The sequence below is a fragment of the Phyllobates terribilis genome, unplaced genomic scaffold, assembly GCF_046119375.1.
Source record: "Phyllobates terribilis strain yellow unplaced genomic scaffold, ASM4611937v1 Scaffold_1__5_contigs__length_1240528914, whole genome shotgun sequence".
Classification (NCBI taxonomy): Eukaryota; Metazoa; Chordata; class Amphibia; order Anura; family Dendrobatidae; genus Phyllobates; species Phyllobates terribilis.
Genome location: NW_027362761.1, coordinates 799,768,880 through 799,791,395, shown reverse-complemented (window position 1 = coordinate 799,791,395; position 22,516 = coordinate 799,768,880). Strand labels below are relative to the sequence as shown.

The window sequence follows — 22,516 nt, the reverse complement described above, 5'->3', positions numbered from 1 at the left end:
CTCCCAGAAGACGGACACCAGAGCCTCATTTTCCCAGGCAAGCTCAGAAGCGAGGGTGTATGGCATATTGGCCCACGGTGAGACTCCCTTGGCGGAGACGTAGCAGAGAGGAGGCAGAAGAGGTTTTCCGTCCAGGTTCATCGAAGACTTTCCGGAAAGCAGCGAGGAAAGACGGCAGGTCGGACACCAGGGGATCCTCTCTCTCCCACAGGGGATTTAGCCATGTCAGTGCCTCCCCAGTAAGATGGGACATGATGAAGGCCACCTTGGCCCGGTCGGAGATGAACTGGTATGCCAATAGCTCAAAGTGCAGGGTGCACTGGTTTATGAAACCCTGAGCTAAAGTAGGTTCGCCGGCAAAGCGTGGAGGTGCCAGAAGCCGAGGTCCATAGTCGGGTACCATGAAGAGACGCCGATGCTACACTCTTCTAGCCTGTTTTCCGTGTTTCTCTATGTCCGTACCTTTCCTTTTTCTGCAGAGTCTGAACTCGTACCTTACTCCTGCTCGTTGTCACTGTACTCCCGTTTGTGAGTTTGTGGTCCACTCGCTACTTCACTGCAAGTACCCTGTGGGTATCTGGTTCTGGTATCTGGTTCTGCCTTTCCCTTCCTGTCTGTTCCGTGTGAACAGAGCCCTGTCCCCCCTGCTCTGCCTTGCTCACCGCTCCGGCGGTTCTAGCCTGCTCTGCCTTTGCTCACCGCTCCGGCAGTTCTAGCCTGCTCTGCCTTTGCTCACCGCTCCGGCGGTTCTAGCCTGCTCTGCCTTTGCTCACCGCTCCGGCTGTTCTAGCCTGCTCTGCCTTTGCTCACCGCTCCGGAGGTTCTAGCCTGCTCTGCCTTTGCTCACCGCTCCGGCGGTTCTAGCCTGCTCTGCCTTTGCTCACCGCTCCGGCGGTTCTAGCCTGCTCTGCCTTTGCTCACCGCTCCGGCGGTTCTAGCCTGCTCTGCCTTTGCTCACCGCTCCGGCGGTTCTAGCCTGCTCTGCCTTTGCTCACCACTCCAGGCGGCCTTGTTCTGCTCTACTCTTGCTCACCGCTCCAGGCGGCCTTGTCCTGCTCTACTCTTGCTCACCGCTCCAGGCGGCCTTGTCCTGCTCTACTCTTGCTCACCTCTCCAGGCGGCCTTGTCCTGCTCTACTCTTGCTCACCGCTCCAGGCAGCCTTGTCCTGCTCTACTCTTGCTCACCGCTCCAGGCGGCCTTGTCCTGCTCTACTCTTGCTCACCGCTCCAGGCGGCCTCGTCCTGCTCTACTCTCGCTCACCGCTCCAGGCGGCCTCGTCCTGCTCTACTCTCGCTCACCGCTCCTGGCGGCCCCGTCCTGCTCTACTCTCACTCATGGCTCTAGGCGGTCTCGTCCTGCCCTGCTCTCGCTCACCTCTCTGGGCGGCCTCACTCTGCTGTGTTTGTCCACCACATCTGTGGTTCTGTTCCTGAGTCCCAGTGTGTACTGGGTCCTATCCTGCCTGTGTTCCTACCTGCTAGCGCCTCCCTGTCTGCACTCTAGCCGTGCTTGCCTGTACCCCCCTGCCTGCATACCCGCCTGCCTGCATACCAGTCGTGCCTGCCTATACCCACCAGTCTGTGTGCCAGCCTAACCAGTCTGTTCCTGTATTCCCCTGTGTGGGTCAACAGCCGTGTCCGGGGTCTGTCCTGGAGTAGCACCTGGTCCCTCTGCTCGGTCCCTCCTTGGTGCACTGGCGTCGTATGCCGTCGTGCGACCCTGGTCGGATCGGGTGAATACCTAGTTACGCCCCTCCAGGCATTCACTCTCCGGCACGGTCCAGTGGAATCACACGCACACGCCGCTCAGCCCGGGCGTGTGCATTACAGCATGCTCAGGCCATGGTTCCCGTTGAGCCCCACGGCCTTCGCTCTCTGAGACTTTTTCCAGCGAATACGTGCATTAAAAATAAATAAATATTTTTTTTTTTCTCTAGCTGAGTTCCAGGCGAATTACGCACCCGTCCAGATGGATCTATCAGCTCTCGTTCCTGCGTATCCACCACGGTACTATGGGGATCCAAGACAGAGTCGTGCATTTGTGGAGCAATGCTTGCTACACTTCAAGTTCTACCCTCTTTGTTTTCCCACCGATCGGGTTAAGGTGGGATTCATTATGTCTAACCTAGCGGGTGATGCCTTGGAATGGATCAACCCCCTATGGGAAACACAGGATCCTATCGTCCTGGACATAATGGCCTTCCTGGTGGCCTTTCTAATGGTCTTCGATGATCCTAACCCGGAGGCTCCTACTGAAGCTTCACTTCCCAATATCCCGGAGCAGCCCTGATGGGTAATGTGTGTGGGTAGCGCAATAGTCCTCCAGCCCAATGAGACTACTGCCCACCCAGAATCCTCACAGGGTGACTACGCTCTCCGGAATACTTCTCCCAACCTCAAGAGGCAGTCCAGACGTGCTAGACGTAGAGGCAAGCCGTCACGCCAGGGTCTGTCCTCCCTGAGACCTCCTGACCCCAAACTTGAAGTCCCTACTGAAGCTTCATCTCCCTGTATCCCGGAGAAGCCCCAACGGGTAATGTGCGTGGGTAGTACACCAGTTCTCCTGCCCGAAGAGACTACTGCCCATCCAGACTCCACACATGAGAACTTCCTGCACCCGGCATCAGATACTTCACCCACTTTAACCAGTGTGCATGTCCAAGGATGCTCCGAAGCTGTGATTACTTCCGAGTCTGTGCACCTCTACTACCTGGCGGAGGACCCTCTGTTGCCTCCTGAATCCTCCGGGATACCACTCGATGACAAATGGAGAGAGACTTCTCTACACCCGGTACTCGCTACTTTGTCCGCTCCGTCCTGTGAGCCTGACAATGGGTACCCCAAAGTGGTAGTTACCCCCGAGTCTCTACACCCCTCCGACCAGGTGGAGGACCTCCAGTTGTCTCCAGAACCCTTCGGGGTGCTACCTGGTAGCGAAAGGACAGAGACTCTCCTATACTCTGTACCTGATACCTCGCTCGCTTCGTCCAGTGAGTCCAACCTAGTGTACTCCGAAGCAGAGGTTACTCCCGAATATCTACACCCCTCCGACCAGGCGGAGGACCTCCAGTTGTCTCCAGAACCCTTTGGGGTGCCACCTGGTGGTGAATGGACAGAGACTCTCCTATATCCTGGATCTGATACCTCGCTTGCTTCGTCCAGTGAGTCCGACCTAGTGTACTCTGAAGCAGATGTTTTCCCTGAGCCTCTGCACTCTTCTGACCGAGCGGAGGACCTCCAGTTGTTTCCTGAATCCTCCGGGGTACCATCAGATAACAGAGACAGTGACTTTTTCTCACCCTGTACCTGATAACCCGTCTATTTCTTCCTGTAAGTTTGACAAGATGTACCTCGAAGCAGAGATTACCCCCAAGTCTCTGCTCCCCTCCAACCCGGTGGAGGACTTCCAGTTGTCTCCTGTACCCTCTGGGGTGCCACCTGAAAATATATGGAGAGAGACCTCCTTGTGTGCTGTTCCTGGTACTCCACCCATTTCGTCTGTTGCTGAGGATGGCTGGATAGGAGGTAGCATCCTAGCTACCCAGAGGAGACCAGTTTTTCCGGTGGACAGTGGAAGTGATCTCTTTGAAGTAAAGGATTGGCCCTCGAATTCCCTGCGGAACATTCTGGCAGGCCTGAAGAAGAGGGGGGGGTACTGTAACATACCTGGCGGCGTCCTTGCATAGTGGTCCATCTTCCACTGTGCAAGAGCGCGCACTTGATTTCCAGTCCAGTCTGCTAGCCTGGCTTCCCTCCATGCTGTCTGCATGCCTCTGTGTCTGCTGCTTAAGGGCGGCGCCCGATCACTTCCTGCTTTTTGTACCTGCTGCAGGCACACCCCTTGTGCGTCCTCAGCCTATTGCTGTCTGTCATCTGGTATTTAACCCAGCTGCTCCAATGAATCCCTGCCTGAGCATTGTGTTTCATTCAGTGTGGTCTTTCACTCTGAATGTGCCAGGTCCCCTTCTGTGTTCTCTTGTCTGCCTATCCTGGAGGCTGTATTTCCAGGCCTGTCTGAACACGCTCCTTGCCTGTTCGTCTCACCTTCTAGGGGCCGCATACCTAGACCCGCTCCTGTATCTAGTCTGTCCTGTCTGAACATGCTCCTGGCCTGTTCCTCCCGCCTTCTAGGGGCTGCATTCCTAGACCCGCTCCTGTATCTTGCTACTGTGTCTGTTCTTGTCTGTATACTCTTCTAGCCTGTTTTCCCGTGTTTCTCTATGTCCGTACCTTTCCTTTTTCTGCAGAGTCTGAACTCGTACCTTACTCCTGCTCGTTGTCACTGTACTCCCATTTGTGAGTTTGTGGTCCACTCGCTACTTCACTGCAAGTACCCTGTGGGTATCTGGTTCTGCCTTTCCCTTCCTGTCTGTTCCTTGTGAACAGAGCCCTGTCCCCCCTGCTCTGCCTTGCTCACCGCTCCGGCGGATCTAGCCTGCTCTGCCTTTGCTCACCGCTCCGGCGGTTCTAACCTGCTCTGCCTTTGCTCACCGCTCCGGCGGTTCTAGCCTGCTCTGCCTTTGCTCACCGCTCCGGCGGTTCTAGCCTGCTCTGCCTTTGCTCACCGCTCCGGCGGTTCTAGCCTGCTCTGCCTTTGCTCACCGCTCCGGCGGTTCTAGCCTGCTCTGCCTTTGCTCACCGCTCCAGCGGTTCTAGCCTGCTCTGCCTTTGCTCACCGCTCCGGCGGTTCTAGCCTGCTCTGCCTTTGCTTACCGCTCCGGCGGTTCTAGCCTGCTCTGCCTTTGCTCACCGCTCCGGCGGTTCTAGCCTGCCCTGCCTTTGCTCACCGCTCCGGCGGTTCTAGCCTGCTCTGCCTTTGCTCACCGCTCCAGGCGGCCTCGTCCTGCTCTACTCTTGCTCACCGCTCCAGGCGGCCTCCTCCTGCTCTACTCTTGCTCACCGCTCCAGGCGGCCTCGTCCTGCTCTACTCTTGCTCACCGCTCCAGGCGGCCTCGTCCTGCTCTACTCTTGCTCACCGCTCCAGGCGGCCTCGTCCTGCTCTACTCTTGCTCACCGCTCCAGGCGGCCTCGTCCTGCTCTACTCTCGCTCACCGCTCTAGGCGGTCTCGTCCTGCCCTGCTCTCGCTCACCTCTCTGGGCGGCCTCACTCTGCTGTGTTTGTCCGCCACATCTGTGGTTCTGTTCCTGAGTCCCAGTGTGTACTGGGTCCTATCCCGCCTGTGTTCCTACCTGCTAGTGCCTCCCTGTCTGCACTCTAGCCGTGCTTGCATGTACCCCCCTGCCTGCATACCCGCCTGCCTGCATACCAGTCATGCCTGCCTATACCCACTAGTCTGTGTGCCAGCCTAACCAGTCTGTTCCTGTATTCCCCTGTGTGGGTCAACAGCCGTGTCCGGGGTCTGTCCTGGAGTAGCACCTGGTCCCTCTGCTCGGTTCCTCCTTGGTGCACTGGCGTCGTATGCCGTCGTGCGACCCTGGTCGGATCGGGTGAATACCTAGTTACGCCCCTCCAGGCATTCACTCTCCGGCACAGTCCAGTGGAATCACACGCACACGCCGCTCAGCCCGGGCGTGTGCATTACAATTTCTATCCTTGTCAATGTCTGGACTATATTTTCTAATCATTTTGCAACTCATTTGATAAATAAAAGTATGAGTTTTCATGGAAAACACAAAATTGTCTGGGTGACCCCAAACTTTTGAACGGTAGTGTACACTGTGCATTGTCTTATAATACATTGTAATAAGATTCACCCCAATATATAAATGTTGGCTGTAAGTATAATCTTAAAATACAGTAGCAGCAAAATAATCTAGGTTAATCAAGTAAAATGAGTTAATAGAATGACAGGGTATTAATTACAATCAGAAGGTCTGAACCACGGGCAGTATGAATCAGAGGCTAACTGCACGATAGCAGTCAGATATATTTTACTCTGAAATGCTGCAAGGTTTAAGAGTTAACATGGGTTGTAAATCCGGATGGGGAGTATAAGGAGACACTTCACTTGTCTGATGTCCGTTGCCGGATTCTCCCCACCCTACTCCAGTTGATTATTAGGTCTGTCCCATGTGTGCACAGAGAGAGACCTGTCAATCAACTACAGCAAGCAGGTTCTCTTTAATCGGGTGTCCTACTATTATGTCATGGAGTGTGTCAGGGTGTTTGTAGCGGGTTCAGAATTTGAGCTCGCTCTATACAGGGCAGATGGCAACTCTATTACAATCTGATATCTGCCTTTAACAGCAGTGATCTGCGCTTCCTCTAATTGCTGCTGTTAACATTAAATGCTTCTGTCAATCACTAACCGTGACATTTACTCACTACAATGTGGTTCTGGTACTTGTTCAGGTACTCATCAGTCCTCCTTTGACTAGGCGGTAGGTTGCAATAAGAGCCCTCATGCCTGTTATGTTATTAGTCCTGTGACTTCATAGGAGACAATGATTTTCGCTATATACAGCAATAATGTGATATTACAATATATCGTATAAGCGATCGCAGGTTAAAGTCTACTTAGGGACTAAAACATAAAATGTAAAGTTAAAGAAAAAAGTTTTTAAAAATATGAAAAAAAAATCCCCAATTAAAATTTCTATAATTTCCCCAATTAAACATAGGAAATGTAAAAAATAAAAAAATAACATATTTGGCATCACACGGTCTGTAAATGTCTGATCTATCAAAATATAAAATTAACACGAACAGTAAAGAGGCAAAAAATTGAAACCCCAGACTTACATTTTTTTGGTTATTGAAACCCCTAAAAAAATGCAATAAGAAGCGATCAAAACATAATATATTCCGCAATAATTGTATAAATAAAAACACAAAACAGAAAACAGAGAAGAAAGAGTTAGCAGAATTGTAAATAGGGATAATAGCAGAAAGAAGGAAGGAGACAAGAGGAAAACAAAAATAGGAGCTGGAGGGATATGCGGAAGTAGGTGAGGGTTATGCTCCGGAAGGAATGGTAAAGGAATCAATGAGGGAGTTTTATACAAACATATGCCCGGGATAACACAGGAAACTTTCATACTCAGCCAAGCCCCATGCTCAAGAAAGGCTTTATAGTAGGGCAGAATATTCAGCACATAGTTGAAACTCAATCTAGTGGAATTGCATTTTTTTTTCACCATTTCACCACGCTTAGAATTTTGTTGCCATTTTCCCTTACTCTGTGTGGTAAAATTAATTGTGTAATTCAAAACTGCAACTTGTCGTGCAAAAAACAAGCCCTCATATGGCTCTGTTGGCAGAAAAATGAAAAAAATCATGGCTATTTGAAAAAAGAGAGCAAAAAAAAAAAATCAAACCTCAAAAATGAAAATTGGCTGCATCCTTAATGGGTTAATGCAATGTGCTCATTCCTAGTCTTACATGTTTTACTCCTTTCTTCCTTAACTATAGATAAATGGCGGGATCCAGCTTGTACTAAACTCAGCCGTTTGGGTTCCAGAAGGAGGAATGCTTCAGATATCAAATAGACTCCTGCATGCTAGAGCCTTCGGTGTGGCTGACTCTGATATCCTGTACACCATTACCAGTGAACACCCACAATTTGGTAACTACTAAAAATGACACTTTCTTTCATCTCTCGTGTGTATGTAGCATGCTCTAGAATTACTAGTAAGGACACTTTTTGTGAATATTTTCTTTTATTTGATGCAGTTCCATGTAATTCTAACTATATAGATGGTTTAGAGCATTTACACCAAGTGGATAAACTTATGATTTCCAGAGAAAATCCACAACACTTTACAGTAGCAGCAACGTGGATGAGATTCTGGGTAGAATTTAAAATTGAAATCTGCAGCATGCCAATTCATGTTACAAGTTGGTTGCAGATTTTTTGGAGACTCTCCCATTGGGATCATTTGGGAAGTCAAAGTCCACAATAACACCCATTGGCTGTGGATTACCTGTGAAATTCACAACTCCTAAAAATGAAAAGTAAACACTTTGCCCAGTCTCTGTAAAACATGGTCTATTGTGATGATGTCTTATCCCTTGTCACTGCCATAACCAATCACAGATTGTAGTGGTCATACGAGTCAAGGCTCCATCAGAGGAAGCCAGGTTAAGTAGAGTCAGACAAACAGATCCAGGCAAGGGAGACATGGAAGTGCCAGAGGTGGTGTATATACTGTTTGTTTGTTTTTTTTTTAATTTTGCTTTATTCATTGTGCCAAATGGACAGATCTGTACTAACATCCACACAATTTGGTGTGAATTTGTCACGGTGGACTTTCCTGTGGTTTCTGCTGTAATTGCTGAAATTGCAGTAACTCACATCCTGTGAACCTACCCTTCCATGGAAACCTGTTTGTATCAGAAATAGACTTATAAAGACTTACTTGGTTACTTATTTCAGGTGACGTTGTCCTTTTGGTACCCATGTCAGCTGATGGTCCATCCAATAGCTGGCAGCGACTGCCTGATGGGCGATTTGCCACGCCAGCCACCTCTTTCACACAGCAGGACATCAATGAGGGCCTTCTTTGGTACAGACATTCGGGTGCCCATTCACAAGGGAGAGACTCATTCAGTTTCCAGGTACAATGGAGTTTTTCCACCTATGGTGTTCCTGTTTAGAATTGATTTGTTGTTTGAAATGTTTTTCTCGTTAATTATTTTTTATAATATTATACTATAGTACCTCTATATTATTTATATATTCGTTTTAATATACATTAGGTTCCAAATAGGCATAAAGGGGAGATTTACAAATCAAAATTCGTACAGAAATTATGCAAAAAAAAAGTTGAATATATGATGTATACAAAATTTACTATGTGTTTTTGACATAATTGATCACAAGGTTTTCGGCAGCCACCTGTCCTATGCTTCCTTCTGTAACATCCCTGGCGGCGTGCTGGCATGGCTTACCACCTCCCACCATGCAAGACCGCCACCTTACCTATCAATCCAGGCTGCACACTTTGCTCCAGTACCTGCTATATCTCTTGTCTGATTGCTTAGGGTGGCGGCGCGGTTACTGCCTGATTCTTATAATTACTGTGTGCGCACTCCTGATGCCTCCCCAGCCTATTGCTGTGAGTCACTGGATACTTAAACCCCCTCCACCCAGTAGGGGGTGCCTGAGCAACACTTTTCTTCAGTGTGTTACTTGCAACTGAGTTGCCAGGTCCTGTCCTGTATCTTGTCTGTTTCCGCCACCCTAGGGGCTGTATACCCAGGCCTGTTACCTATATTGTGACTTCTAGTCTGTCTCCGCCACCCTGGGGGCTGAGTTCCCAGGCTCGTTCCTGTATCTTGTTCCTGGTTCAGTTCCTGTCTGAACTGTGTCCTAGCCCGTTACCTGTTTGTCTCTATGTCCGAATCTTCCCTTTTCCTGCAGTGTCTGAACCTGCACCTAACTCCAACTCGTAGTCTCTCTACTTCTGTTTGTGAGTTTAGTGTCCACTCGCTACTTCATAGTAAGTACCTTCTGTGTATCTGGTTCTGCTTGTCCCATTTCCCTGCCTCCGTATCTACCTCCTGTGTTCTAACTATCTTCCTGTATTTTCCAGTTTGTTCCATGTGAACAGAGCCCTGTCCTGTCTGCCTGCACCTTCTGCTCTGTTCTGCTCTGCTTGCCCACCGCATCTGCGGTTTCGCTCTTCTCTGCTTGTCCACCGCATCTGCGCTTTCGCTCTGCTCTGCTTGTTCACCGCACCTGCGGTTTCGCTCTGCTCTGCTTGTTCACCGCATCTGCGGTTTCGCTCTGTTCTGCTTGTTCACCGCACCTACGGGTTTTGCTCTGCTCTGCTTGTCTACCCCACCTGCGGGTTTTGCTGTGCTTTGCTTGTCTACCGCACCTGCGGGTTTTGCTCTGCTTTGCTTGTCTACCGCACCTGCGGGTTTTTCTCTGCTCTGCTTGTCTACCGCATGTGCGGGTTTTTCTGTGCTCTGCTTGTCTACCGCACCTGCGGGTTTTGCTCTGCTCAGCTTGTCTACTGCACCTGCGGGTTTTGCTGTGCTCTGCTTGTCTACCGCACCTGCGGGTTTTGCTCTGCTCTGCTTGTCTACCGCACCTGCGGGTTTTGCTGTGCTCTGCTTGTCTACCGCACCTGCGGGTTTTTCTCTGCTCTGCTTGTCTACCACACCTGCGGGTTTTGCTCTGCTCTGCTTGTCTACCGCCCCTGCGGGTTTTGCTCTGCTCTGCTTGTCTACCGCACATGCGAGTTTTGCTCTGCTCTGCTTGTCTACCGCACCTGCAGGTTTTGCTCTGCTCTGCTTGTCTACCGCACCTGCGGGTTTTGCTGTGCTCTGCTTGTCTACCTCACCCGCGGGTTTTGCTCTTCTCTGCTTGTCTACCGCACCTGTGGCTCCGTTCCTGTATCCCAGTCTTTACAGGTCTCTATCCTGCCTGCGTTCCTACCTGCCAGTACCCGCCTGTCTGCATGCCAGCCGAGCCTGCCAGTGCCCACCTGTCTGCATGCCAGCCGTGCCTGCCAGTGCCCACCTGTCTGCATACCAGCCGTGCCTGCCAATACCCACCTGTCTGCATACCAGCCGTGCCTGCCAGTACCCACCTGTCTATATGTCAGTCTAACCTGCCTGTTCCTGCATTCCCCGGTGTGGGTCAACAGCTGTGACCGGGGTCTGACCTGGAGTAGCACCTGTTCCCTCTGCTCGGTTCCTCCCTGGTTCACGAAGTCGACTGAGCCGCCGTGTGACCTTGGTCGGACCGGGTTGATACTTAGTCATGCCCCTCCAGGCATGGTCCAGTGGGATCACTAACCACGCTCACACCAGTAAGTCCGGGCGTGTGCGTAACTCCTTCCACATACCAGTGATCAGCATCATGAGGGTAACCATTCTTATAAACAGTCCAAAACGGTCAACCTATTAGTGCAATGAGATTTGTTGATCAGGTAAAAAGGCCTCTTTTTCTTTTGTTTTAATAATGTCAAAGAGCAATAGGGTCTTATCCAAATAATACAGTGGGTAAACAATGGTAATGTGCCCACCTGATAGGTGTGACACTAGGCACTACTTATGGACATGCTGTGAGGTGGGGAAGTTAGGGAGTCTGAGGTCAAAAGCCAGGAGGGTACGTCATAAACAGAGGGGCGAAACAAAGGCGTAGTCATGTTACAGTCCGGGGTCAGAATTCCAAGAAGCTAGCGGATCAAGTCAAAATTGTTAGGAAAATGAATGGTTGAAGGCAAATCCAAGGTCGGTCAGCAAAAGATCAAAATACAGAACTCACTGCACAGAGCGAATGCACACAAACAGAGCAGAGCTACAACTGGCAGAGAAAAGAGTTAGACAGCCAGCTAAGTAACCTGGGAATCATTCCGAGCAAGAGGCACCTGTAGGAAGCCCAGCACACCTCGGCCTTGATTGGGCGACTGGACTGTTACTCACCAAACTGAGAGGAGGAATGACAATAGGGTTGTGTGTGACACAACTACTATATTGCACGATTGTCAGCTGCTGCATCATCCACAAATGTGTGTGAAATATACCATAAAACCATTGGATGTGGACTTCATATGTGCTCCTGAGTCCAAAAATTATCTGAAAACAGGAGTTGAAGAACAGTGGTTTATTGTCAACATGTTTCAAAGTCAAACTGACTCCTTCCTCATGACAACCATATGTCAACAACTCATGACATGTGATTGTTCTGAGGAAGGAGTCAGTTTGACTTTGAAATGCATTGACAATAAACCACTATTCTTTAACTGCTGTTTTTGGATTTATTTTGAAATCAGCAGCGCATGTGAAGTCCACATTTCATGGTTTTATTGTATATTTTCCTTAGTTGATATATGCAAAATTCTCTGTATATATGTTGATTAATAATGTATTCGACAGGACGTTACTTAAAAGGTTGTTCCCTTTTACCATTTTACTTGACATTGACGTCAAAGTGGCTTTAGAGTCATAATAACTTTCTCCAATTGTAACCCAGTCACCAGGATTTTTCCCCATTGTTGTTCCGTGACTCCTCCTCTTGTCATAGGTCCCAGTTCAGCGGTGTCATGGCTTATTGGTAGAATTAGCTTCATGCTGAAAACTGCAAAGCTCCTCTGCTTAGTGCCGAGAATCCCCACCCTTCAGATCCTGCTCTCTTTTATTCCTAATATGCTCCTCAAGGCTGCAGACGTCAGAATAACATGCCAATTATGGCAACTGGGAGGAGTATAAATGCTGGTGTCCCATCAACAGGGCACTGCTTTGGAAGCACTTTACCACGTGACCTGTCGACATGACATCAGCACATGATTAGACAAGAGGCGTCAAAGAGGAAAAATGGGAACAGAAGAGTCAAGGATATTATTTGCAGAGTTGCCTGGCCTGCTGATTACAAGACATTGCAAGATAAAAAGGTGAATGGGGACAATTCTTTTAAATATTACTTCCCTGCTGGAAAAAGAGCCAGGGATCTGGGGGAATGACAGTTGTCCTGAACTCCAATAATGATGAAGTCTATTGACTTCTGATAAATGAACTGTGTGACTTGTGATGCTTTATTTCTTGATTGCTCCTATGAAGAGCAATTCTTTTAATTAAAACATGTAAGGGAATTGCCATCCCCTGACATTTCATACTTATAGATTAAAGCAGATTTCCACCCAAAGTGTAAATTTAGTCCCATAGTAATACATGAGAAGTTATCCAGAGCAGTGTGGTTATTACATAGTCTATTGGGTTATAGTAGGTAGGAACTGCACGGTTAACACTTTGATTTAGCTGATCCGAAATTGATAATTAAAGCTCTCTCTTTATTAATGACTGATATTCTGGTGCCAGTTTGACTATCAGTTTCTGAGATAAGCTGACTGCTATTATAGATTCACTTTGCCTTGACTCTTGGAAAAAGATTTCTGTAGGTAAAAACTTAATGGCCAAGCTACTGCTACAAATTGTAATGGCAATGTTACATTTTAGGCAGAAATCCTTTTTAATTATGCATGCATTGAAATATTAGTATACCTATAAGCCAAGATGGCAAAGGATTAATTCACACACTGATATCCTTGGCCGGCTCTTCTGCCGACGAGACAAGCATCTGTCTATTCCGGGAGTTTGAGCACGTAGAGTTCATCTGAGTCATTATTACAAGGACCTCTTGATGATTGTACCCTCGCAATCCATCAGTACAGGTGATTAAAGCAATTTACAGAGTAACTCACTAGATAACACAGACAGATAAGGAGTGAACTGGGAACATTTGATGCAGATGTAAGCAAATCTTTTTAACGCTCTCTTAAATTACTACCGTCTTGTCTCGTAATGAACTCACTACCCACTACCCTCAAAGGAAAATTATATGTCTAGCTAAGAACATAAAATCAACTTGTATTACACACCTGGTAGAGTGTTTGCTAAACAACACGCAGATTATTAGTTCACCATGTAAAAAGACTTGGAACCCAGACTTCTGCACCATTTGCAATACTTCCTTTTCGGAAATGCGTGCGCCAAATTTCTCCATGTGTTATGCCATTTAATAAACCATTTTTAGTACGTATGCTAAAACTTAAAAATGAGAGAAAGGGTTGTGGTTAACCTTTTGCATGAAGTATGACAAATTTATTAATGCATTTCTATACAGAATAAAATCGTACAGAAGGCTGAATTCTCTAGACAAGTCATTGCTGTTTTTATTTTTAAATGCGTTTATGTTACAACCATAATTTTTAACATTCTTATAAATTTCATTTTGTGCAAAATTCAACATTAACATGCAACATTTGACACATTGGTTTTTGGCTCCTTAGCAACACTGGGAAATGTATTACACATTTTCAAAAAGTTGTGCTGGCACAATTTGCCCAAATTTACTAGATGATAAATGGTAAAGATTTTGATGTACAGTACTGTGCAAAAGTTTAAGTCAGGTGTGGAAAAAAATTGGCACAGTAAGAATGCTTTCAAATATAGAAGTGTTAAGTTTTTTGTATCTATTAACAAATTGTTGAAGTGAATAAACAAAAGAGAAAGCTAAATCAAATATTTCATGTGACCACTTTTTCCTTTATTTTAAAACTGCATCACAGTATACTTTCTTCTAGATACATGGTGTTTGCAGGCAGGAGGTTGTTCCAGACATCTTGGAGAACTAACCACAGATCTGTGGATGTAGGCTTTCACAAATCCTTCTGTCTCTTTATGTATTCCCAGACAGAGTTGATTATGTTGAGATCAGGGCTCTGCGGGGCCATATCATCACTCTCCAGGGCTCAGTGTTCTTCTTTATGCTGAAGATAGTTCTTAATTCCATTTGCTGTATGTTTGGAATATCTCTGCTATATAATAAATTTGTAGCCAAATTCTACTAATCTTACAGTATTTGTATAATTGTTTTTCTGTTTTCTCTTTACAGATTTCCAGTGCATCCACAAATCAGGCCCCCCATGACAGACACATGTTCAATATTGGTATTTTACCCAATCATCCGGAGGCGCCGCAACTTTCCCCGGGATCCTCCCTCCACATGACAGTATGGATTTTATAAAATATTCAACATATTCCTATTGCATCTTCAGAATAATACTATATGCACATAGGGGAGAGAAAGGGAGGCACTCCCTAGTGAAATACCATTAGGCTGAAAAAGAGTGAGCGAACAGTGTATGCCTGTGCTCACCTGGTACTCTGGTCAGGGTACTGTAGGTAAAACAGATGGATTCCAGTAGTAGAAGAATGAGCTTCTATTAGGCGTCGTCAACTTGTGTTAACAGAATATTGCTTATTTATTAGTTACAAAAAGTAAAACAAAATAATCCAGTAAAATATAAAGTACTGAAAGTGCTGAAATCAACGCGTTTTCTACTTTAAACCTAAATCTTCATCAGGTAAAAAGTGCTTCAAGTGGTCCAAAAATGTAAACACATTTGGTTTTAGCATTATTAATACTTTTTATTTTATTGGATTATTTTGTTTTACTTTCTGAAACTAATAAATGAGCTGACTTGAAAAAGAGAAGCTCTACAGATTCTGTTAATGAAAGATGGTAAAACCTCATTCTTCTACTACTGGAATTCTATTGCTCCTTCAGACCTGGTCCATTGAAGCTCATTGCTACAGTACAAGGCTGTTACAAATTTACCTATTATGTATGTAACTGAAATAGTGTTTCAGAATTTCTTTATAAAAGGATGTTCCTGTACTTATGATTAACGACTACTAAGAAAGTAACAGGAATAATAAAAAAGAACAGTATTAAAGAAAACCTGTCAGCAGATTTTTTCATTTGGAAGTAGTGGTATGTCTTTAAAAGTGCTTTTTACCCAGTATAAATGAGATCCGATGTGCCAGTTATGAGAAATCTAGCTTAGAAGCCATAAGTAAATCAGGCAGGATGTGCATCGGGGTGTGCTTACACTGCTTCTTCCAAGCACATTGACATGCCCCCTGTGCACTTACTGTCTGATTTGCTTATGGCTTCTGTGCTAGATTTCTTGTGATTGGCACATCGGATCTCTACAAGAAAGCTATCATTTTTGGATAATTTTTGGGGGGGAACGATTGCCCATATAGTTATTTATTTATTTTATTCTCTTATATAGCGCCATTAATTCCACAGCGCTTCACAGACAATATCGGCACTGTCCCCATTGGGGCTCACAATTTACATTCCCTATCAGTATGTCTTTGGAGTGTGGGAGGAAACCGGAGAACCCGGAGGAAATCCACGCAAACACGGGGAGAACATACAAACTCCTTGCAGATGTTGTCCTTGGTGGGATTTGAACCCAGGACCCCAGCGCTACAAGACTGAGCCACCATGCTGCCCATGATTGTGCTATTTCCTCATGTAAAAGCATGCTGACAGATTCTCTTTACATTTAACAGTTGTGCTACTGTTCTTTCGTCACCCACTGTGTGCACCTTTCATTCTTTCATTACTGCACCCTAAGTGAAATCAACATTGGAGAAAAAACCCTGCGTCTGACTGCAATGAAGTTAGTGCCATGAAATTGCTTGTTCACCAAATGAATGCACATATTTTACAGGCTCTTGAAGACCGAATAACAGTGATTGGTTCCCATTATCTGTCATTTGTTGATTCTGAGAGCCCTAGTGAAAAAATAGTCTACAATGTGACTGTTCCCTTGAAAATACATGAAGGTAAGAAGAGAAATTGAGGGAAATGTGGCGTTTTTCTCCATTTGTTTGAACACTGGGGAACCATTGTTTTCTTGCCAAAAATCCTTGAAATGAGATTACTCCTGCAACCATAACAAGATATGCTATGGCCAAGTGCCTCAAAAGAACACATTTTCTTCAGTTATGTTGTCACTTTTTTTTTACAGTTTCTCCTACTTGCTCGGTGTCTGCACAACATTTTTTTCACAGTTTTAGAGCATTGTATAAGAAGTTTAGCTTAAAGGGGTGTTCTCAAATTTTGAAGTTATTGCCTATCCATGGGATAGGGGATGACTTTCCAATTGGTGGGGGTCTGACCGCTGGGATCCCCATGATCCTGAGTACCAAGGCTCTGAAGAGCCCTGTGTGAATTGAGCTGTGGTCGATCATTCACTGCATTCAATTCTTCTTGGGATCACCTGAGAGAGAGCTTTGTGTTCGGCTGGTCTTCGGCACTCCCATAAGAATGAACAGAGTGGCAGCGCGCTTCACCGACCACTGCTGCATTCACACAGGACTCTTTAGAACCCCAGATTTTGGGATCGGTGGGGATCCCAGAAGTCGGACCACCAGTGATCAAAAAGTCATCCATTATCCCATAGATAGGGAATAAGGTACAAACTTGAGTATAATATTAAAACTTGAGTGTCCTTAACAGACAAAATCTAAGGGAAAAACAAAATGAAAAAATACCCTGTAGTAATACAGGGTATTTGCTCGTTTTGTTTTTACCTTAGGTTTTGTCTGATTTTATACCATGGCCAGGTCTCTAGACACCCCAAAATTTACACTACTGCCTGAACTCCTCTAGCTGGGAACAATAGGTTGGGCATGGTAAAATACAAGCCTTCTTTCCCAAAAGGGCTGAAAGAAGAAATCTGTGGGTTCAAGCTATATTTTTTATGTATCTGACCAGTTTATATAGTTTGATAATGTACTGACTACTTGAGGCAGATTTCTTCAGCAAAGTATATTTCATTGCAGTGGAGTAGAGCAATATAAATGTAGTGCAAGTACCATCTAATAACATGAATTCTTGGTAAATCATTCTTTATTGAAGTTAATTAACTAGCTCCCTAAAATGTGAGAGATGAATAAAGTAGTGGAGGATCACAGCGGGGAGCTCACTAGATAAGTCTTTCATGTGTCAGCTGAATTGAATTCTCCTCTCACATTACTGTCTGCATCAGCCTTAAACAAAACAATATTACATTTAACTTGATGCTGCAGCGCTAAACATCACATGAGGCATGCTACGTTAGAAAAGCCAACTAAATGTCACATGCTAGAACAAACTGTGACCACAATAATACAGTCTTATTGGTTATCAATCATAGTTAACTTATGTTTGTACCTTAAGCGGTAATTGATCTTGGGTGATATAAACACTAAACATAAGTACTGCATTTGATTGTTGCTACACTATAGTAATAACCCCTGTGAGATGTATTACTGCCAAATCTGCTGTATATTCATTACCTTGAAGATGTGCAATTGTATTTAAAACCTGTCCTGAGCATTGTTTTATATTGTATGAAATAGCTCAGCACTTTTACATTGTGGATAGATAACACTTTTTGTTTCTATATGAGCAATGCATTTTAGATAGGATCTGTCAGTATGATCAACCCTCCTAAGCTGTCTATTTGGACATATAGGCCATAGAAAGCTGAATTAAATGATGCCTTGATATTTTCGATCTGATGTCTTATTCCAGAGAAATCCACATTTTTCTTATATGTGGATGAGCTGTTCAGGGCTATAGGTTGGACATGCATCTCCCTGAGAATCTGGCTCCAAAGCTTATTTTAAATGAATTAGATGTTACCAGTGTGAGACATGTAATGACTTACAGTCTGCTTTCCGGATCTCACTGCAGAGCTGTGTGTAAATTTAACTAGCAAAGTACAGTAGAGCTGAACTTTTTCTCACTATAAACACATCTGCAGCTGTCCTTTTACAGTGATGTCGGCTCAGCTGTACTCCCCTTCCCCCACGCTGTCTGCCTGTGAGACGAAAGCTGAAGAATTGTTTTAATCAGACATAGCTCTGCTGCAAAATCAGGAGAACAGACTCTCCCATGTGAGACATGTAATGGCAGACAGTCTGTCCTCACTGAGCTCCCTACCGCTGCATCGGTCTCAGTGTTGTGGCTGTAGCGGTGACGTCATGTTTACAGCATCCTTCACTGCTCTAGCCACTCTCGGAGCTCAACAGTTCATGAGCTGAGCTCAGCGGCATGTGCCATCCACCTTGACACAGCCACTGAGCTCAGTGATGGTCTAATGCGATGAAATGTGTTGTTGATGTGACTTACTGCCAAAACATAGAGACTGGAGCTTTGGCAGGGAACCGGCATTAGAGGCAGTGAGGGTAAGTTCATGTTGAGTGTGTTTAGGTATTTTACAACGTTTTGAGCCTACTTTCCTGAAGGTGGACTACCCCTTAAACTACATAAAGTGACATTTCCCATAAATTAGTTTTGACTGATTTTATGTTTTTGTCCAATACGCAGGTAGCTTAGAACACAAAGACAAACCCCGGATCCCTGTGCGGTACTTTACACAAGCTGATATTAATAGTGGAAACATTCTCTACCGTCCACCGAGAGCTGCTCCTCACTTGAGTGAGATCATGGACTTTTCTTTCACAGGTATGCGTTGCTTATTTCCTTTTTGTAAAGCCCTTCACATAATTTACCTGTAAGTTATATCGCAACATTGTACAGAAAACATTTGGCAGGTCCGTGCTGATGCAGATTTGATATCTATTCTAGGTCTTCCAGAATCAGTGGATTTCTTTTTTACAGGTAGTGTACAAATATTATTTTTTTACTATACAAATAAAAACATCGTAATACACTAAAAAAGAGCTAACTAGTTTCTGTTATCTCATCATTAAATGACTTCAAATAATTCCAGATGGGACCCCCTCCAACATGAGTTTCTGGAGTCCCCCTTCTAAATATAACAATGGTCACACAGGAGTGCTACAGTGATAGTGACAATAGTTATAAGCCCCTGTCTCACATAGTGAGATCGCTAGCAAGATCGCTGCTGTGTCACGGTTTTGGTGACGCAACAGCGACCTCACCAGCAATGTCGCTATGTGTGACACTTTGCAGCGATCAGGTCCCTGCTGTGAGGTCGCTGATCGCTGCAAAGTGTCCTGGACCATTTTTTGGTCGTTGCCCTCCCGCTGGTCAGCACACATCACTGTGTGTGACCAGCGGGAGCAGCGATCAGGCTGGTAACCATGGTAAACATCGGGTTACTAGGGGCACACGCGCACCTAGTAACCCGTTGTTTATCATGGTTACCACTCTGCTACAGTGAGCGGGAGGTTACCGCTCACTTTAGCAGGCTCGTAACCATGATAAACAACGGGTTACTAGGTGCGTGTGTGCCCCTAGTAACCCGATGTTTACCATGGTTACCAGCCTGCTCCTGCTTCGTAACCAGGAGCAGGACATCGTGGAAAGATTCTTTCCACGATGTCGCTGCTCCCCTGATCGCTGGTGAGCCTGCCTGTTTGACAGCTCACCAGCGACCACATAGCGACGCAGCAACGATCCCTGACAGGTCGTATCGTTGTCGGGATCGTTGCAGCGTCGCTAAGTGTGACGGGGCCTTTAATTGTAGATTGTAGATGACTGGCTGTAAGGTCACTACCCAGTTCTTCAACCAAGAATCCATTTACTCTTCTTTTCATGTAAAGAGTAACTAAACTTTCATTTTTTTTAAAAATAACATTTTCCTCCATGGAAAGTTTGCAACTTTGCAAATCTCTTAGTTACGGGATTTGTCTTCATTCCTGTAAAAAGAAGATTGCATGTAGGTGACTGTCAAATCCCTGCTTTTCCTCAGTCTATTTGCCTGCACTACATTGATACCCAAATATACTGATTTGGAATATTTATGACTCATTTGAAAGGGTCAGCTCAGCACCTTGTGTTTTACTAACTCTGGGGATGAGCCTGGTGCAGAAGATGGTTTTGTCAAGCACAAAACTCAGAGGAGACATGTGCTGACTAATGATGAGCGCAAGTGCTCGTTACTAGAGTTTGCCTAGGGTGCTCTGGTATACACAGAGTATGGCGGGTGCTCGAGTGACACGTTCGAGTCCCCGCAGCCGCATGTTTCGCAGATGTTAGACGGTCACAAAATATGCGGGGATTGCCTGACAAACACAGGCAACCCCCTCATGTATTGTGGCTGTCTTAACAGCTGCGAAACATGCGGCCGCAGGGACTCAAACATGTCACTCGAGCACCCGCCATACTCGGTGCCTACCCGAGCACCCTAGGCAAACTCTAGTAACGAGCACTTGCACTCATCACTAGTGCTGACCCTTTCACTGCTATCATCTGCACTCAAAAGGATTAAGTTCTGATATCAATGCTGCTCCGTTCATTCTCTATGGGATGCTTAGTGCTGTGCTCTGCTTTTTGGGTTTTTTTTTGGCAGCCCCTTGGAGAATGAATGGAGTGGCAGTTGACCTGTTGCTCAATTTTGTAATGTGGATAAAATTTCCTGATCTATTGATTGGTCCAGTGATGGGACACCCACTGATCAGCAAGTTATAACTCGTTTTTACTTTACGGTTGAAAAGACCATTAAGCAGTTAAAGTATAAAAAAAAAAGTAGTGTTAGAGTAAATAGACATTTAAAAAGTAACCATAGTTTTAATGAAAGTTTGAAAATAAGGAACATGGTAATATATCTTATTACAGAATTCCATTTCTTTCTCTTTTTGACTTGATCATTAATTTTCAAAATGATCAATACAAAGGTAAAATCTGTTTCTGGTTTATGCAGATTTTTCCATTACAAATGGCATACTGGGTTATAAATAATCTAGCTATGGAGCATGTATAACTAGTGGAGAAAGGTTGTACATGATGGACCTGTATCTTTTTCAACCTATATAACTTTGTAATTACGTAAGTATGAAAAAGGAGATGGCAGTTGGTGCTCATACACTTCTATGGAGAACAGTAACTGTCATTTCAGGAAAACTTACAGCAGATTTGTTTGTTTTTGCCTCTAGCTCCTCCCTCTTCCTCCTCCCCTCTCCATAGAATTTTAAAAGCACCAACTGTCGTCTCTAATCTCAATAATGGAAAAAAATCTGTATTCAATGAAGACAGATTTTATTCATTAATTGAACTTGAATAATCAGTAAAGGAGGTGAAAAAGCAGATTTCTCTGATAAAATATATTACAAAATTGTTTATTTTCATGTGTACTACTGATTTATTAAATAAAAATGACTGTTAATCTTTAACATCACAATAAGGGCTACAGGAAGGTAATGTATGAAATGTGTGCTATATAAAGTGAATTACCTTTGTTAATAGTTGTTGAGCTGTATTTAGGACTAGTAATTTATGCTTTACTCTATTCTGATATCCCATAATATGTGAAATCTTACTGACGTCTGGAGGTTGCATTGTAGAAATAAATAATCGGACTGCTACTCTCTGTTCTTGCTCTTAGTCTCAGATGGGGAGTTCACCACAGCGGAGATGCCATTTACTATCCATTTACTTTCAAATGAACAGCAACCTCCCGTGTTCCAGATCACCGCGCCATTCCTCGAGGTCACACAAGGTGGAAGAGTTCCTATTGGTTAGTAGCTAGCATTTACTTCTCCGACACTTTCATCTGTAAGATGGGAAGTATGTTCTCCCCAAACAGATAAAACGAGTAAATTCAGACTATTCTAGGAAATAAGGTGTTACAGATTTCATCAGCAAATTATTTATAGGAGATATGTGGGATAGGTGTGTACTCAAGGGATTAGGAGCTAAGATAAATTTGCAGTTGGGCAAAGTATTTTACTGATTACTAATACTGACAAAACGTACCATAGTAACAGTCTATCCATAAATGAAATAAAAAGGACTTCTCTTAGCTAATTAAAGGGGTTGTCTGGTCCAAATCGATAAGTCTGCAGTCACTCTGTGTGACTGCAGATCTATGAATCCCCCCAGAGCAGGCACTGTGCGCTGCGGGGATTCGCCGGTTTCTGAGCCGGGACTGGAGGATATATATGCCTTATACATACTCCCGGACAGTGGGCACGGCCTCGCTTCCATATATTTATATTGATGCTCTCCATCATGATTTGTCTCTTTTTACCTATAAGTAGCCAATGCTAATAATTATTGCTATGGCAGACAGAGTTTATATTGGTGATAAATGTATAAAACGCTTAGTGGCATTTACACTTGATATTACTCACTGGCGCACACTTTGGTCCTGGTCACTTTTGTGGATTATGCTCCTTAAGACTTATGTTCTGTAGTGGAAAATAGAGGGCACAATATGTTGTACCAAAGTTCAGAATCTGTGTACATAAATCACTTCTATCCCCAAATAATGATAAATACCGTGACTAAATATTATCATCATACTATAATTGGACAATTCAGTTGTACTG

General features: G+C 45.0%; 1 protein-coding gene across 1 annotated transcript in view; it reads left to right on the top strand.

The window, feature by feature from the left end:
• The window catches only part of FRAS1 (Fraser extracellular matrix complex subunit 1), a 626,357-nt gene that overhangs the window by 476,561 nt on the left and 127,280 nt on the right, over window positions 1–22,516 (top strand). Inside the window, exons 30-36 of the mRNA XM_073637084.1 lie at window positions 7,373–7,526; window positions 8,337–8,518; window positions 14,307–14,423; window positions 15,940–16,054; window positions 18,588–18,725; window positions 18,849–18,881; window positions 21,571–21,702. Coding sequence (XP_073493185.1) covers window positions 7,373–7,526; window positions 8,337–8,518; window positions 14,307–14,423; window positions 15,940–16,054; window positions 18,588–18,725; window positions 18,849–18,881; window positions 21,571–21,702 — 871 coding nt within the window. The remainder of the gene's footprint in view (window positions 1–7,372; window positions 7,527–8,336; window positions 8,519–14,306; window positions 14,424–15,939; window positions 16,055–18,587; window positions 18,726–18,848; window positions 18,882–21,570; window positions 21,703–22,516) is intronic.